Genomic DNA, 17588 nt, shown 5'->3' with positions numbered 1-17588 from the left:
GGCGGTCCCTACGGTTCCACCGGCTGTAATCCCAGCTCTTGCAGGCGGCCACCACCATCTGCCTCCTTTCCAGAGGTGACTGGGCTCCAACCCAGACACCTGTGTAGACTATGGCAGACCTAGACACAGGTCTGCCCTTGAACTTCACTCCACTCCACTTCACTGTCAAGACTAGACTAGTGTTTTTCCCACCTCCGGGCCTGTGAACTCCTTGATGGGCGGAGCCAACCGCCTGGCTCCACCCCCTGGTGTGAACATCAAACCCGGAGGAAGGTGACAAAGGTTTTGTAGTTTGGTTTCTTACTAAGGGGGGGGGGCGTGTGTGTGTATGGGACTACCTGTGACAACCTGGCTAGTCCAGGGCGTCCCAATAGTGCTGTAATTGGGTGCGCTGCACATGACAGTGACATAACGTGCTGTGCCGCTTGCCCACTGATCAGGTGTGGCATGCTATATCATTGGAGGAGGACAGTGGGGGAGTGGGGGAGTAGGTGAGTATAATTGTTTATTTTTATTACTGTGTGCGGCACCAAGGGGTATGATATGTACCAGAATGGAGACACAAACCAGGCTGGGGCCATTATGAGGAAGTTATATACCAGGATGATGCCATTAAAGGTATATCTGTTCTAGGATGGGGCCATGTTGGGGACATATATACCAGGATGGGGCCATGATGGGGACATATATACCAGAATGGGGCCATGATGGGGTCATCTAAACTAGGATGCAGCCGTGATGGGGACATCTATACTACGATGGGGGCATATATTCCAGGATGTGGCCATATATTCCAGGATATAGACATGTTGAGGTCATACAAGAAGATGAGGGACATATTTACCAGGAAGTGGTTCAGGATGGGGGACATTAGTACACTACGGGAGTCAGTACTACACAATGAAGGGGGAGGGGGGCAAGTCATATGTCCTTATAGGATTTAGAAAGCTACAATGGCCCACACCAACATGTAGGGGTGCTAGGCTCAAACTTTGCACCGGGGCACATCGGATTCTAGTTATGCCACTGCAGGTAATATCCCTGAAATTCATCCAATTTATAGGGAAATCTACCAGAACCTAATGCCAGTGCCGATCTGAATGTGTCAATAGTCTAAAACAGTAGTTAACTCCTGATCATCAAAATATGATGAAAGTCTCTGGAATCGGCAGCAAACTGCAGTAGGTCATTAATAACATTGATTTATGACCAAAACTGAACCGCTAAAATATTAGCACAGAGACTGTTATAGAGTGTTGGAAGTGCTGCTGAGGAAAGTGCAAGCAAAAAGTATTACAAGAGTAATGCATTGGCGCAACTGTATTATCTCTGATTAAGTCATCCAGCTGCCCCATGTAAGACTGCTGCAGCCATGAAGCTCTTGGTGAGTAAAGTTCTACAACCAATTTGTGACCTACACTGAACCATTAAAATAGTAACACAGAGACTGTTGTAGAGTGATGGAAGTGTGGCTGAGGAAAGTGCAAGCAAAAAAAGTTCCTTGTTCTATAAGAGCAATGCATTGCCGCAACTATATTATCTCTGGTTAAGTCATCCAGCTGAATGATGTAAGACTGCTGCAGCCATGAAGATCTTGGTGAATAAAGTTCTACAACCAATTTGTGACTAACACTGAACCACTAAAATAGTAACACAGAGACTGTTGTAGAATGATGGAGGTGCTGCTGAGGAAAGTGCAAGCAAAAAAATGTTCTATAAGAGCAATGCATTGCCGCAACTGTATTATCACTGATTAAGTCATCCAGCTGCCTCATATAAGACTGCTGCAGCCATGAAGTTCTTGGTGAGTAGAGTTTTACAACCAACATCTGTGTACATCTGTATCCTTTCACTATACGTGAGCCAGACACCACTCTACCACTAGTGTCACTACATCCTAATATTTCAAGGGGCATATCATCCAATATTTCCATCTTTATAAAAGTATTCACAGACCTCATCTGGAGAAATCCAATCTCCTTTCACAAGCCTTTCCAGAAACAATTACTGGGCGGCTCACCTGGTGAAGTGGATTCACAAAGCCGCAGATCAGGGTGGTCACACGTACCGGCACATGGAACACTAAGGACCTACCTGGAAAAGTGATTTTGCTGAACGCTGGAAGTCACAGAATCAGGAGGACAGATGAAGAGGACAATGGCAGGTCTGGAGCAGCTCATAGATGTAGGCGGAAGAATTGCTTAATGTGAAATGTCTCTTATAATAGTTCATGAGGTTCACAGCAAATTATGGTTTAACCCGCAGAGAGCTAGCAGAGGGTTAACCAGCAGGTCTGAAAAATCACAGAAATCACAGGAGTTTGTCAACATAAATGCAGCATGGTGATTAGTTTCTATTTGTCAGCTCATAGTGCTTACTGCAAATGATGGGTTAAGCGGCTTGGATTGTGGAGCAGTAGGTGCAAGATGCAGAATCACAGACGTTTAAGGAGATAGGAGCAACAGAAGAAGATGGATAAGGACAGAGTCCAAAGCAGAAAAGAGTGCTTTCTCAGGTGCAGACACAGACAGAAGAGGGCATCAACAGTAGATGGCGCCTCCTCATTCTGCTTAATTCCACTTGCTTTGGAGCTGGATGTGGCCCCTTACCTCCTGGGTCCCTGCACAGGTTGCACCAATGTCCACCTCTGTACTATATTAATACTTAGACACAGGGGTGTGTCCAACAGAGACTTAAAATGCCAAGGGAGATGATGTCACTGAGACGGTGGAGCACAGCAAAGGGCAGCAGCCATAGGGGAAGGGAGCGGAGCCCAGCCCAACTGAGACAGGTTATAATTCTGATAGCATTTCATGACGGAAACAGATTGTAGAAGACTTTTTTAACATTTTTAATTCAAAACCGGAAGCCATGGTGCTCCCTCTCTGGATTGGGCTCACGGGTTCAGTACATCAGGACCGTCATGGTTTCCTCATTGATTGCTCCTGTCACATAAAGAGATACCATTATGATCATTGTTACATAATAGGCGGGAGGGTTGAATTATTTGTATTGGGGGTCCAAAGCTCTGTATTTGGGGTACCCGGTAGATTAGTGATATTTCCAGACCATGTTATAATTAGTGCTTCTCATGTCCAGACGTGTCACGTCTCTGATGTAAAATGTGAGTGACAATGCGGCTCCGAGTCTCTTCTTACAGAAATAATTGTTCTCTGAACCTTCAGAAAAGATGAAGCGTCTGTCAGTCTCGGGTCCCTGCGGTGGCGGCGGCGGTGCGGCTGGTGAGAGAATTCATGCCTCGGTGTCTTCACTCAGGAGCTCCTCTGGTGATAGCAATGTCTTCTGCTCCACAAACATTATACTAGGAAGGAAAACAATTGTCTAAACCCAGGGTCAATTTTAGGATTACATGGGCCCTTGGGGGAGCAAAAGACCATGGCCCCCTTATGTCTAGTTCTGAAGCGTTTTTATGTGCATATTTTTTATTTTTTTTACTCTCTACAGCATTTACCGCACCTGATTTTTATGGATGCGGCAATACCAAATATCTTTAATTGTTTAGGGTTTTTTTGTGCTTTAATTTTAATGGGAAAAAGGGGATGATTCAATTTTTTATATATTTATTTTCTTTTTATATTTTTAAAACTTTTTTTATTTTTTTATTCCCCTTAGCGGACTTAAAACTGTTCTATATTGTAATACCACAGGAAAAATCATGGTCTCCTAGCTCATCCTATGGCTGAGCTTTACTCAAGTTACAAGATGACAGCGATGGGGAACTTCAGTAGAGAGTAACGTAGAGGCGCAAAGAGGATTATTCCTGATTGTCAGGGATTGCCACACCAAAACACGGCTGGAGACTGATCCCTGTGAGTCATACATAAACTTAGGCTACTTTCACACATCAGTTTTCTGTATTCAGGCACAGTCCTTTTTTTTGCCGTATCCAACGTTTCCGTTTTTGTTGTGCAAACCGGAGCCAACCGGACCCACCGGATCCGTTTTTTAGCGGATCCGTTTAGGACGGATCCGTTAAAAAACGGATCCGGTGGGTCCGGTTTGCATCCGTTTTGCATCCGTTATGTCCGTTTTTTAACGGATCCGTTTTTTTAACACTAAACAAACAATTAACGAGTTCCGTATTCTGATTGGCTATTGGGAACATATAGTATATATACAGTATTTTGAAGCATATATTTACAGAATGAAGACAGAGACAAGCAGAAACCATGGATGCTATTCTTGCAAATTACACAAAGATCGCTGCAGATTTTATATTTGAGGCAAATCGCTTGGCTATCATCGTCAGAGAAAAGGAGCGACAGCGACTGAGGCGTCAGCGACATCGACGCTTTTGGATCCATCCCCTGACTGCCCAGAGACTGACACGTGGGGTGTTTTCAACCCTATACCTGGAGCTCCGTGGAAACCATGAAAAATTCACAAGCTATGTCCGGATGGCAGTGAATAATTTTGACGTCCTCCTTGGCCTTGTTGCGGACAACATCCGTAAAACGGACACCTACAGCCGGTTCTCTATAACACCCGAGGAGCGTTTGCTGGTTACGCTTAGGTAAGTTTTTTTTTTTTTAAATTGTATCCTCCTGTAAATTGACTTTTAACTGTAATGTGTTTGCTATTATTTTTTTATAATTATTGTCTTTCCTTTACAGATTCCTTGCAACTGGAGAGTCGCTTTCATCCCTCCACTACCAGTTTCGACTAGGAATTTCCACCATCTCGGGAATCATTAGAGACACTTGCCAAGCCTTGTGGGATTGCCTCCATGAGGATTTCATCCCCCAGCCCACCAGGGAAAGATGGCTTGCAATTGCTGAACAATACTATAACATTTGTCAGTTTCCAAATTGCCTTGGCTCAGTGGACGGCAAACATATAAGAATTGTGAAACCTGCTGCTTCGGGGTCAGAATACTACAATTATAAAAAGTATTTTTCAATTGTCCTAATGGCAATAACGGATGCGGAATACAAATTCATCTCAGTGGACATTGGCGCATATGGGAGATCCAATGACTCTCAGGTCTTTAAAATGTCCCCAATGGGGCGGCGAATCTATGGGAATACTTTTGATTTCCCTCCTGCAAGACCTCTTCCTGGCACATGTGAGCCCCCAATGCCCTTTGTTTTTGTGGCCGACGAAGCCTTTCAACTATCCCAACATCTATTGAAGCCATATGCAAGCCGTGGATTGACGCAAACACAAAAAATATATAATTACAGATTATCCAGAGCCAGAAGAATGGTGGAATGCTCCTTTGGGATACTAACCAGCAAATGGCGAGTCTTGTTAACAGCCATTAATTTAAACATTGAAACTGTTGATGAAATAGTGAAAGCATGTGTGGTACTGCACAATTTTGTTTTAACAAAGGAACCTTTGTCGTTGGATGACCAGAGTTTGGAATCCACCTCTTTGTCAGACTACACCAGTCCTGGATTTAGGAGTAGTGTTGCCTGTTCAACAATCCGTGACATATATGCTAACTATTTTGTGTCCCCAGAAGGTAGAGTAGATTGGCAAGATCAAATGGTGTAAGATTTTTCTTCAGTTTTATAACAAATAAAAATAATTATAAATAAATTAAATAATATCTTGTTAACCTTGTTAATTTTAATCTTTCACTCGCTTTAAAAATTTGTAATTTTTACCCCGTCAAATTACAACATGTTATGTTTTTGTATTACCTTATTATTAACTTAACTTGCTAAATAATATTCACACCAAAAAAAACAAGAACAAATAAATACTTTTCAACCAAAAACTTTTATTTTTTATTACATAGATAAATAAATTATAAATTTGTAAATCTTGGGCTTGGGGTGGAGATAGTACTGGAGGGGCTGACAGGTGGGAACACACGCACAGTTGGAGTATTGAGGGTGGAAAGTGGTGTTGGTGGTGGTGGTGGGGAAGTAACAGAAGATGAAGGTGTGGTAGAGAAACCAAGAGGGAAACCAGGAGATGGGATGGGATTTGGTAAGGATTGAGGGGTGGAGTGGAGGGATTGGGAGACAGAAGAGGTGGCGGGTGAATTAGTGGTTTGAGTTGGGGTCATGATGGTTGTGGAAGGCGAGATGTGGTAGTGGGTAGGAAGTGTAGGGGCAGATGTGGTTGGGAGCTGGTACTGGCCCGCAGGCTGGTACTGGGCCGCAGGCTGGTACTGGGCCGCAGGCTGGTACTGGGCATCAGGCTGGTACTGGGCAGCAGGCTGGTACTGGGCAGCAGGCTGGTACTGGGCTGCAGGCTGGTACTGGGCTGCAGGCTGGTACTGGGCAGCAGGCTGGTACTGGGCAGCAGGGGGAGTAGGGACAATGGCTGGAGGGGGGGCAGGTGGTCTTGTAGGGGTGGGTGGAGGTGGTTGGGAGTCAACCTGCCCCAGAGCCTTCCGTGTGGCTTGCATTACATGCATCTGATGGTCAAGAGATAGCTTTTCCATGCGCTCTAGTACGGCTTGAAAAAAACAATGATTGGGAGATTTACTTGCATCTAAATGCAGCCTGTCCAGACGCGTGCACAATTCGTGTGTATTTTTTTCCATATTTGCATTTAGGAAGCTAAAAGATGCACGATTTTGTTCGGATAATAATTGAATGGCGTTCTGGAAGGCTGCATTTAGATGCAAGAACTCTGGCGCATAGCTCTTTTCCTGACCCCTATGACGCTGACGCCCAGAACCCAAAGGTGTTCTACTGAGGGCAGCAGTGTCAGAGGGGTGGGGTAGGGGAAAAGCTATCTCATCACCAGCAGCTTCAGGTAATGAAGTCTCACGGGAAGCTCCAGCGCAGGTGGATGGGACAGATGTAGATGGAAGGGAAGGTTCAGATGGGTGGGGTCTGTGCCTGTGTTCACCAGTGGCGGACTGTTCAGGGATCGCTCCTGTCGGGTTCGATGCAGGCTCCTGAGTGCTGCAGACGGTGCTGTTAAAAAGAGGAAAAACAAAACAATAATTAATTTAATTGCTATACATTGGCCCTGACTAAAAAAAAAAAGCAAAAAAAAACAGACATAAAATATTATACTTTGTACATATTGTGTGGAATATTTACCTTCTGCACACCATAGTTGTCCGGAGGAACGACAACGCTCTAAAGTAACGGTACTTCGATCTGCGTCCTCCGGATCCACTCGGGGCCTGCATCTCTTGATTTAACTCCTTTTTGAAGCGATCCCTGATAGACCGCCACCGCTTCTGAAGTTTGTCACCTGAAAGTGGAAAGCAGAAAGTGGTTATTATACAACACATTACATCATGCAGCATAACCTACTGAACTGTGAATACTTACGCTGTTTCTTCTGGCCACGAGAATTGAGCTCCCCCCAACCTTCTACCGCTGCGTGGCATACCTCGTCCCAGAGTCGACGGGTTACGATCGAATCAGCGTGGCGGCGGTCAGCCATGTTCCACAGCGGCTCCCTCTCTCTAACTTCATCGATGAGGAGGTCGATGTTGATAAATCCGGCCTCCTCACCGTCAGAATCGGGAGCACGCTGGGATGCCTGTTCAAAGAAAGAAAAAAGAAATTAAAAAAAAAAATAGACAAAAATTCACACTGACATGAAAAAAAAAAAAAATAAAAAAAAAAAAAAAACCTTACACTATGACCACCGCCACCTCGACGACGACCCTGGGACGGTCTTGGGGGAGCTCTATCATGAGCCCTAGAAGTTGAAGCCTTTAGTGAAGAAAACAAAAAAAAATTATTTACTTATATGTTTGGTGTGCTGTGGTAAACAATTCCTGTATGAAACTTACACTATGATCGCCCGCTCCGTGTCTTTCTCCACCCCTTCCGTCCTCTTCTGGCAGCATCTCCTGTGATGTTTCGGCCACCTGTGTAAATGTCGTTGATTTAAAAAAATGTTTTTTTTTGTATTTTTTAAAAAAAAAACAAAAAAAAAAAAATACCTCAGTTTGTGAACCGAAGGGCGGGCTACCAGAAGACGACATTTTTTTGATTACAGGCCACGCACAACAGGACCTCAACCTCAGGAACACTCTTGCACTGCCACGGAAGATAAAAGGACCCAGCAACAGGCTGCCCAGAAATGTACCGCAACACTGCACCTGCAAAAAAAGAAAAAAAAATGTCTAAGTACATGTACGCAGCTCACAGCAGTGATCTGTGGACAGTACTGTGGACATTACCTCAGGAACACTCTTGCACTGCCACGGAAGATAAAAGGACCCAGCAACAGGATGCCCAGAAATGTACCGCAACACTGCACCTGCAAAAAAAGAAAAAAAAATGTCTAAGTACATGTACGCAGCTCACAGCAGTGATCTGTGGACAGTACTGTGGACATTACCTCAGGAACACTCTTGCACTGCCACGGAAGATAAAAGGACCCAGCAACAGGATGCCCAGAAATGTACCGCAACACTGCACCTGCAAAAAAAGAAAAAAAAAATGTCTAAGTACATGTACGCAGCTCACAGCAGTGATCTGTGGACAGTACTGTGGACATTACCTCAGGAACACTCTTGCACTGCCACGGAAGATAAAAGGACCCAGCAACAGGCTGCCCAGAAATGTACCGCAACACTGCACCTGCAAAAAAAGAAAAAAAAATGTCTAAGTACATGTACGCAGCTCACAGCAGTGATCTGTGGACAGTACTGTGGACATACCTCTTCCCTGGAGCACTGGACTGGAGGACAGCAGAAGTTGAAGTCAGGAGCCGGCAGGAAGTGTGTAGAATGTGCTGGATCCTTTTATAAGTTTTGTGATGAGGAAAAAAAAAAATTTGCGCATGCTCTGTTTAACAAACCGGATGCGGTCACCGCATCCGGTTTAAACCGCATTGCGCCGGATCCGGCATGCATAGACACCCATTGTATACAATGCCGTATTGCGCCGGATCCGGCAGAATGCGGTTTTTTTAAGGGGACAAAAAACGTTACATGATACGTTCTATCCGGCCGCCGCATTCAATTATTTTGCCGCATCCGTAAAAAAACGGATGCAACGCAAAGCCATCAGGTACAATCCGGCAACAATGCAAGTCTATGGGGGATAAACGGATGCGGTACCGGATCCGTTTTACCCGTTTTTTTCCGGATTGAACCTGATGGCAAAAAACTGATGTGTGAAAGTAGCCTTAGTGAAAAGTTCTAAAAAGTGTGCAGACTGCTAGGGAAGAACTACTGCAAGGCACTGCTGCCAAAAAAAAAAGATGACTGAGAAAAACATGGTGTGAAGAAGCTGCTGCTGAAGTGATTGCCACACCAAGACATGGCAGGAGACTGAGCTCTGTGAGTCAGGGACGTATATATACATAAACTTAGTAAGAAGAACTAAAAAGTGTGCAGATTGCCAGGAAAGACCTACTTCAAGACACTGCTGCAAAAAAAAAAAATGACTGAGAAAGGCATGGTGTGAGTGAGCTGCTGCTGAAATTATTTCCACACCAAGATATGGCAGGAGACTAAGCTCTGTGAGTCAGGGACGTATCTCTACATAAACTTAGTGAAAAGGACTAAAAAGTGTGCAGATTGCCAGGGAAGACCTACTTCAAGACATTGCTGCCAAAGAAGATGACTGAAAAAAACATGGTGTGAAGGAGCTGCTGCTGAAGTGATTGCCACACCAAGACACAGCAGGAGACTGATCCCTGTGAGTCAGGAACATATATACACATAAACTTAGTAAGAAGGACTAAAAAGTGTGTAGACTGCCAGGGAAGAACTACTGCAAGGCACTGCTGCCAAAAAAAGAAGACTGAGAATAATATGGTGTGAAGGAGCTGCTGCTGACATGATTGCCACACCAAGATATGGCAGGAGACTGAGATCTGTGAGTCAGGGACGTATATATACATAAACCTAGTGAAAAGGACTAAAACGTGTGCAGACTGCCAGGGAAGAACTACTGCAAGGCACTGCTGCAAAAAAAAAAAGATGACTGAGAAAAACATGGTGTGAAGCAGTTGCTATTGAAGTGATTGCCACACCAAGACACTGCTGGAGACTGCTCCCTGAAAGTCAGGGACAATTATATACATAAACTTAGTGAGAAAAACGAAAAAGTGTGCAGATTGCCAGAATTGCACTACTGCAAGTCACTGCTGCAAAAAAAGATGACTGAGAAACACATTGTGTGAAGGGGTTGCTGCTGAAGTGATTGCCAGCAAACTCTCACAAACACAAGTAAAATTTTACAATTACCAGCCCATTGTGTAGACCAACTATCTACCTATGAACAAGCCAGTTGCCTCATTATATATCCTGTTTCTCTTAAGCTTGTTGTCTTATAAAAAAAAACCTTTGTGACCATTACGCTCCTATCACGGGGTGTGATGGGATAACTGGGGACCGGGGCTCTTAAACTGGCCCTCAAGCTAGGTGGGCCCTAGTTGTCCCTAATCCCAGAGATTTGTCTGATAGTGACAATGTCTGGGCCACCTTCCTAGCTCTTCTCCTGTATAGCCCTGATCTAATACCCACCTCTCCCTCACCCCAGGTGGTTGAGCACATACATAAGGGCAAACAGGGGAACCAAAACTCGATCGCACAGCTAGCAGACATGGAGATATAAGACAGTACATGATAAGGAGTAAATAAATAACAGGGAGGAAATGACGAGAGAACTCCACAACAACTCCACGCACAAAGCACTACGATCACCAGCAGGACTGGGATACAACAGCACACGGACTGGTTTAGCTAAGGCTATAGTCGGCATAGGAAAACAGGCTCCTCCATCTTAAAAAGGTGGGAAATGACTGTGATAGGTCTCCCACAACATATGATCCAAGAAGTAACCAGCAGAAATTAACTCCTGCAAGCCCAATCACTAATGAGAACACAGATGGTTGACGCCTGAGCCTATCTGTGTAAATCAGAAACACCAAAGAAGACATAGTGAGGAATGTCAGACTTTCCAGTGTGAACAGCGTCAGATTCCGCAATGACACTCGGTGAGTTTAGAGCTAAACTGTCATCAATGTGCGCATGAATTTCTTCTACCATCCCTGATAGAGGCGAAACAGTGCATCACAACTCATACAGTTAATGCAAATTTAAAGGGGTATTACTTGACTATTTGCATACATTATAATAAATGACTCCCCCCTTAGTGATCAGCATGATGGCGGTTTTAATGCAGATGAATTTCTTTGTGGGGTTTTTTTATGAGCAATTAAACTCCAGACATTAATGCAGAATGAAAGCGGCAGAAATAATCTCCCAGCGGCTAATGAAAATAATTACAGGAGGCGATAACCTGCCTGCATCGACCGCGCACACGAGCCGCACGGCGCGGTATAAGAATGATCGCAAATCCCGTAATTGCTGGTTATATGATGATTATATATGACAAGGAGGAAAATAAAGACCCCCCTCCCCAATAGAATAACTTAAAAACATAAATCTGGAGCGCATGATGCGATTTAATCACTTGTGCCGTTTTCTACCTTGGTTTCATCATCACTCCCGGTGGGGGGTTTGCAAACATCGGCGTACACATATCTTAGGTATGAAAATCTTGGAAGAAAGTTGGTGCTTCGTGTCTTGCTTGAGCAAACACTTTCTGTAAATGATATTTTACGACCTGCGCTCAGCAGTGGGTGCAGAACATACAGTATCAGCAAAGTGGCGCAGACTCCGTAACCTCGGTAAGGATGACGGATGGTGCACCGTGCGCCGGGTACCCAAGGATCACCGCCGCCTATATAATGAATTGAAAGGTTTGGTAAACATGACCCTGCCCCCCACCCGCTCATAAAGCGCCAGACTCATTACACTTCGCCTGCAGCTTTACATTCTGGCTCCATTTAATCAGAAGGACAAGAGTCGAAAGCTTTTTTCCAAGCACAGATAAAATAAATTGGAATTTAAAGGGCGACTCTGTCCGGAGCTGCCATTAACATCTAAGGTACAGGAATCGTCCTTCAGTTACATGGTAGCATCAATTTATAAACTGGACTTACTAAATATGATTTATTTAATCCTAAATGTGTCGCTAACGCACAGATTTTGTGTTCGTTTTGCCATAAGAGGAACTTTCCACTTCGCTCATGGTCGCCCCCTTCTGAGTTGCCACAAAGAGTTTTTCGCAAACTCGCCGGGTGTTTTGGCGGCATCAGACACTGTTCACACTACAGATTCTGACACTCCACACTATGGTTTCTCTGTTATTTCTGAGTTACACAGGTTGGTTCGGGCGTTGACTAGCTGTGTGCTCATTAATGGTCAGGCCTGCAAGAATTAATCCCTGCTAGTCTGCTGCTTACCTCTGGGATCGCATGTTGTTTCTGCTAGCCTGCTGGTAATCTCTGGGATCGCATATTGTTTCTGCTAGCCTGTTGGTTACCTCTGGGATCTCATGTTGCTTCTGCTAGCCTGTTGGTTACCTCTGGGATCTCATGTTGTTTCTGCTAGCCTGTTGGTTACCTCTGGGATCTCATGTTGTTTCTGCTAGCCTGTTGGTTACCTCTGGGATCTCATGTTGTTTCTGCTAGCCTGTTGGTTACCTCTGGGATCTCATGTTGTTTCTGCTAGTCTGTTGGTTTACATCTGGGATCGCATGTTGTTTCTGCTAGCCTGCTGGTTACGTCTAGCATCACATGTTGTTGGAAACCTATAACATTTACTCCCCATTTTTAAGATGGTGGAATCTGTCTTCCCATGCCAACTATAGCTTACGTTTTGGTCTGTGTGCTGGTGTGTCCAAGTCCTGCTAGTGATTCTATTGCGGGGTGCTTGGAGTTGTGGAATTCTTTTGTTCTTTCTTCCCTGGTCTTATTTTCCTCTTTACCCATTATTGTCTTATACCTCTGTGTGAGCGTGCTGTGAGATAGTTTTTGTTTCCCCTGTTTGTCTATCTCTGTTGATTTTATCACACTCCTGTCCCAGCCCTCTCTTGGGGTAGGGGGTATAAGATCAGGACTGGTCAGGAGCAAGGACAGAAAGGTGGCTCAGACATAATCATCATCAGAGGTAACTCTGAGACCAGGGATAGCTAGGGCCGCCCTAGTACGAGGGCCAGTCTAGGAGCCCCGGTTCCCTGCTATACCCATAGTGACAACGTGATATGAGTGTGAGGATTGTCCTACAAAATATTATGAGGATTATGACAGTCAAAGGTCAGTTAGCTTTCACTGTTCATTCACCCACCTCCCTGCCCTGCAGCAAAGAATCCCCCCAGATCACTCACAAAACGGCCAAGGTGACAAAATTCTATTAAGTCCAAGGACAGCAAGTCCCCGTGCTGAGCTGAGGGTCAGCTCAGGATATAGATGCACATTTATAAGTTTACAGCCAAGCGTCAAAGAAATTTGGGCAGTCGGGATGGCTCCTATGTAAAAGTTACAATATTGGGGAGCGCGTCGCTCCCACAAATAGGGCAGGCATATTTAAAGCTTCCTGACAATGAGATGCACGTCTCATTGAGTATTGCAAGACTTTCCAAAAGGAGCTGCTCAAAGAAAGTGACAACTGTTCTGAGCTCCTTACTGGATTATAAGTGTCACTGTTTAAGCCCAATGATCCCATTAACTTCAATCCCTCATTGTCTCTTCTGAAGGGAAAAGCAACATTCAGTAGAAGACAGGAATGCAGTGGAGGTGCATGCATGCAGGCTCAATATCATGGGGGGCTTTGGGGCCCGGTGAGTAGAAGAATGAAAGAGGAGGTGCCCAGGCTGCCAGCATGTCCTTACCCCGCTCTGTGCTTCTCCTCACTAGGTGCACCCTCCGACGCATATACAGCTGAAGCCAGGCAGGGGCTGGGGTCAGCTGGCCCGTCGCCACCCCCTGCTCCTGCTTCCAGTCTAGCACATGGCTAATTTGCATGCTGCGCCTCTTCGCACGCAAATTAGCCATGTATAGTACCCGAAGCGACACCGCTGGGCTCCTCTACTGCGGCTGTGACTGGGGTCCAGTACAGAGGGGGGCCGGGTCGGGGCTTAATAAAGCTAAGTAACTAGTAACTACCCCGGGCCCGGTGGGCCACCACTTCACCGGGCCCCATACACCAGTCATGGTTGTAATGCCCTGATGGCAGTCCTGATTAGGGGCATAGCTAAAACATAAAGGGGCCCTTGCAAAAATGAGAATACGTATCTGTGCTAATGCTATCTGATGCCATCTCTTATACTGATGCAGGTGCGCGCAGCACTTGTTGCCCCTTACTCTTTTCTATGTATCGGCTCGCATCCAATTGGTAAGATTGCTGTAAGTAGAGGAGGTAAAGGAGGAAATTGTAGGTTCATGTGCTTCATAGTAGTTGGAGATGACCTTATAATCCTGGGGTCGATCCTCTTACAGGCCCCACAGTCTCAATACAGGCATCTGACCAATATCTGTCAAACCTGAGCCAGACCAATTTAAATTGGTGTGTGTGAATAAATGTATAAGGGAAATACAAGGTTTGCCTTTTAGGAAGAATTGGAATTAGATTTGATTCCACCTTACCAAAATATTTGTGTAAACTGACAACTCATCAGTCTGGTTGGTCAGAAATCTGTGTGTGTAAATCTGTCACGAATGGACTAGGGGAGGTCCAGGGGGAGGCCAAATACACAACAAGTTAGGGGTAACACCACAACAAACAAGGGGTACATCGGGGACACTCTAACAATGGTGGAATCTAGCGCTAGTGAGAGGGAAGATGGACACCTCCTCCAGTTACCTACCACTGTACCCTACACTCCTAACTAGTCCCTATACAGGTTCCTCATTTGTTACTGAGCAGGAACCTGAAGCTTCGGGATTGCCCCTACAATAGTCCCTGGCTAGTGAGTGGGCAGGTGAAGGACGCTAGCCCCACCGCTGCACTGAAAGAACACGCTAGGAAAGGAAGACTGATGAGGGAAATACTACAACATACTGCTGCAGTCAGAACCATGAAGACTATAGCCACACCAGCAACTGAGCAAAGGGTTTCTGCAGCTCCTTCCTCCTCCAAAACCAGCATCCAAATGAATCAAGACTAACGGCACCCTCTGCTGGTAGCAGAGGGTATATAAAGGGACTGGAAGTAATCTAGACCAGAAACACCTGAGCTGGTAATTGGCCTGCTTGCTGGCACGGAATACTTCCATTAACCCTACAACTGCCAAAGGAAAACTAAACCTGTTTAAATAGCAGAGTCTCACAGAGGACAAGTGAGACTGAGACCCAAAACCGGTCACTAAATTCAAAAGGCAAGAAACATCGGTAACAAAATCTAGAGAAAAAAACATTTGAAGACATTTTTCTTTTTGCAATTGAATTTTATTAAAACAATTGCACAGTTTATCTTTTACAGCTTCGGTGCTGCACGGTCTGCTGATGGCTGCAGAATGAGTTAACTAGGAATCTGTCAGTGAGCTGTTAAAATGGGAATTTTGGTAAGAATGAAGAGCCTTGGGATTGAAAAATGTTTTTTTTTATCAATATTGACACTTGGTTTTTATACCTTCAGAACAGTGTGGAAACGCGTTGGTATTAATAAAATACATTTTGGAATTCCAAGGCGCTTCATTCCCGCAGCGTGGCCCGCTTAGATGTGACAGTCTCCATTTTTGTCATTTGCATCTAAAAAAATAAATAAATAAGACCCTTAAAATGTCCATATCCTTTAAATCCATCTTTTACAGTGAATATACAGTGTGTCCACCCATATCCTGGGTGTCGATTCGTATTGAATTGATGATGCCCTACAATTTTTAATTCACTTTTTTTCTCTATCTCGTTCCAATTTCGAGATAAAAATGCTAACTCCGTTGTTTTCCACCAGGTGGTGCTATAGATGGTTTCATTGCGTAGCGCATGGCTACTTTACTATACCTAGACACCACTTCTATGCCTATAGCTGCCGCCGTTCTCAAGTTAATGGTGGTGGACAGGATATGGGTGGACACACTGTATAGTAATACTATTGACTTCTATCAGATGCAAACGTTACAAGTCACGTCCCAGCCCTCGCGGCTGCACCGAGTGCCAGGTCTAGCGCATGGCATTATGTCCTACACCCAAGTAGTCCTCTATTACTAACGAGCAGAGGAGCTCCGCGCCACCGTCATCTTGCCAATGTGAAGACTTTCTATTTTATTCCTTGACATCCTTACAAGTGTTTCCGCTGCTCGGAGATGTTAAGAGCCCAGATCCCAGGAGACGATCAGACGATGACTTTATTATCCTGGAACAGACGCACAATCTGCTCCAAAACGGATTTTCTGAACACGTCAAACACCTCAACAAGTCGCGCAGACTAATGATCGGAGCCCGGAGACGAGCGCAGTTTGTCAACGGCTCATTAAGGCATAGCTAGTTTGGACTGAATAACTGGCAAACTTCCTAATGAATCAGCCAGACAACTGCCACGGTGGTCTCATAGGAGCCATGACAGGTCCCCTTATCAAGGATGCCAGCAGTGCCAAACAGGAGGCATGCGTACGCAGATATGGCAGGGCTGGGTTTGCCACAGAGTGCAGACATGGTGTTTGTGGTTTTCAAAGGTCTGCAGGGAAAGGTTATTGCACTTTTTTGGCTTATCACGATCAAGGTGTAGGCTCAGGTGGTGAGTTGGATCCTTCAAGCCCAAGGTCTTGGTGGGCTCATGGGCCACGAGCGTCGGTGGAGCAGGAAGGTGAGGCACGGGTGAAGCATGTACCAGAGGTACTGGAGACTGCAGACATGAGACTGGTAGCAGATGTACTGGAAACTGCAGGCAGACAGGAGACTGGTACCAGAGGTACTGGAGACTGCAGACAGGAGACTGGTAGCAGATGTACTGGAAACTGCAGGCAGACAGGAGACTGGTACCAGAGGTACTGGAGACTGCAGACAGGAGACTGGTAGCAGAGGTACTGGAAGCTGCAGACAGGAGACTGGTAGCAGAGGTACTGGAAGCTGCAGACAGGAGACCTGGTACCAGAGGTACTGGAGACTGCAGACAGGAGACTGGTAGCAGAGGTAATGGAAGCTGCAGACAGGAGACTGGTAGCAGAGGTACTGGAAGCTGCAGAAAGGAGATCTGGTACCAGAGGTACTGGAGACTGCAGACAGGAGACCTGGTAGCAGAGGTACTGGAAGCTGCAGGCAGATATGAGAACTGGTACCAGAGGTACTGGAGACTGCAGACAGGAGACTGGTAGCAGAAGTACTGGAAGCTGCAGACAGGAGAACTTGTACCAGAGGTACTGGAAGCCGTAGACAGGAGACCTGGTAACAGAGGTACTAGAAGCTGCAGGCAGATAGGAGAACTGGTACCAGACGTACTGGAGACTGCAGACAGGAGACTGCTAGCAGAGGTACTGGAAGCTGCAGACAGGAGACCTGGCACCAGAGGTACTGGAGACTGCAGACTGGAGACATGTACCAGAGGTACTGGAAGCTGCAGGCAGATAGGAGACCAGAGCAGAGGTACTGGAAGCTGCAGGCAGACAGTAGACTGGTAGTATAGGTACTGGAAGCTGCAGGCAGACAGAAGACCAGTAGCAGAGGTACTGGAAGCTACAGGCAGATAGGAGACCAGAGCAGAGGTACTGGAAGCTACAGGCAGATAGGAGACCAGAGCAGAGGAACTGGAAATTGCAGGCAGACTGGAGACTGGTGTCAGAAATACTGGAAGCTGCAGGTAGACAGGAGACCGGTAGCAGAGGTACTGGAAGCTGTAGGCA

The 17588-nt window shown here is 45.6% G+C and overlaps 1 protein-coding gene across 1 annotated transcript; it reads right to left on the bottom strand.

The window, feature by feature from the left end:
* Positions 1-5736: 5736 nt before the first annotated feature.
* Positions 5737-8046, bottom strand: LOC142255299 (uncharacterized). The gene is made up of 6 exons (XM_075326837.1): positions 7892-8046; positions 7739-7816; positions 7581-7658; positions 7269-7482; positions 7032-7188; positions 5737-6902 (listed from the first exon to the last, which is right to left on the bottom strand). Exons 1-6 carry the CDS (start codon positions 7931-7933, stop codon positions 5777-5779), a joined length of 1695 nt encoding a protein of 564 aa, XP_075182952.1. The 5' UTR covers positions 7934-8046; the 3' UTR covers positions 5737-5776.
* Positions 8047-17588: the final 9542 nt, after the last annotated feature.

Source organism: Anomaloglossus baeobatrachus, chromosome 10 (genome assembly GCF_048569485.1).
Source record: "Anomaloglossus baeobatrachus isolate aAnoBae1 chromosome 10, aAnoBae1.hap1, whole genome shotgun sequence".
Taxonomy (NCBI): Eukaryota; Metazoa; Chordata; class Amphibia; order Anura; family Aromobatidae; genus Anomaloglossus; species Anomaloglossus baeobatrachus.
This window is presented reverse-complemented; position numbering and strand designations above follow the sequence as displayed.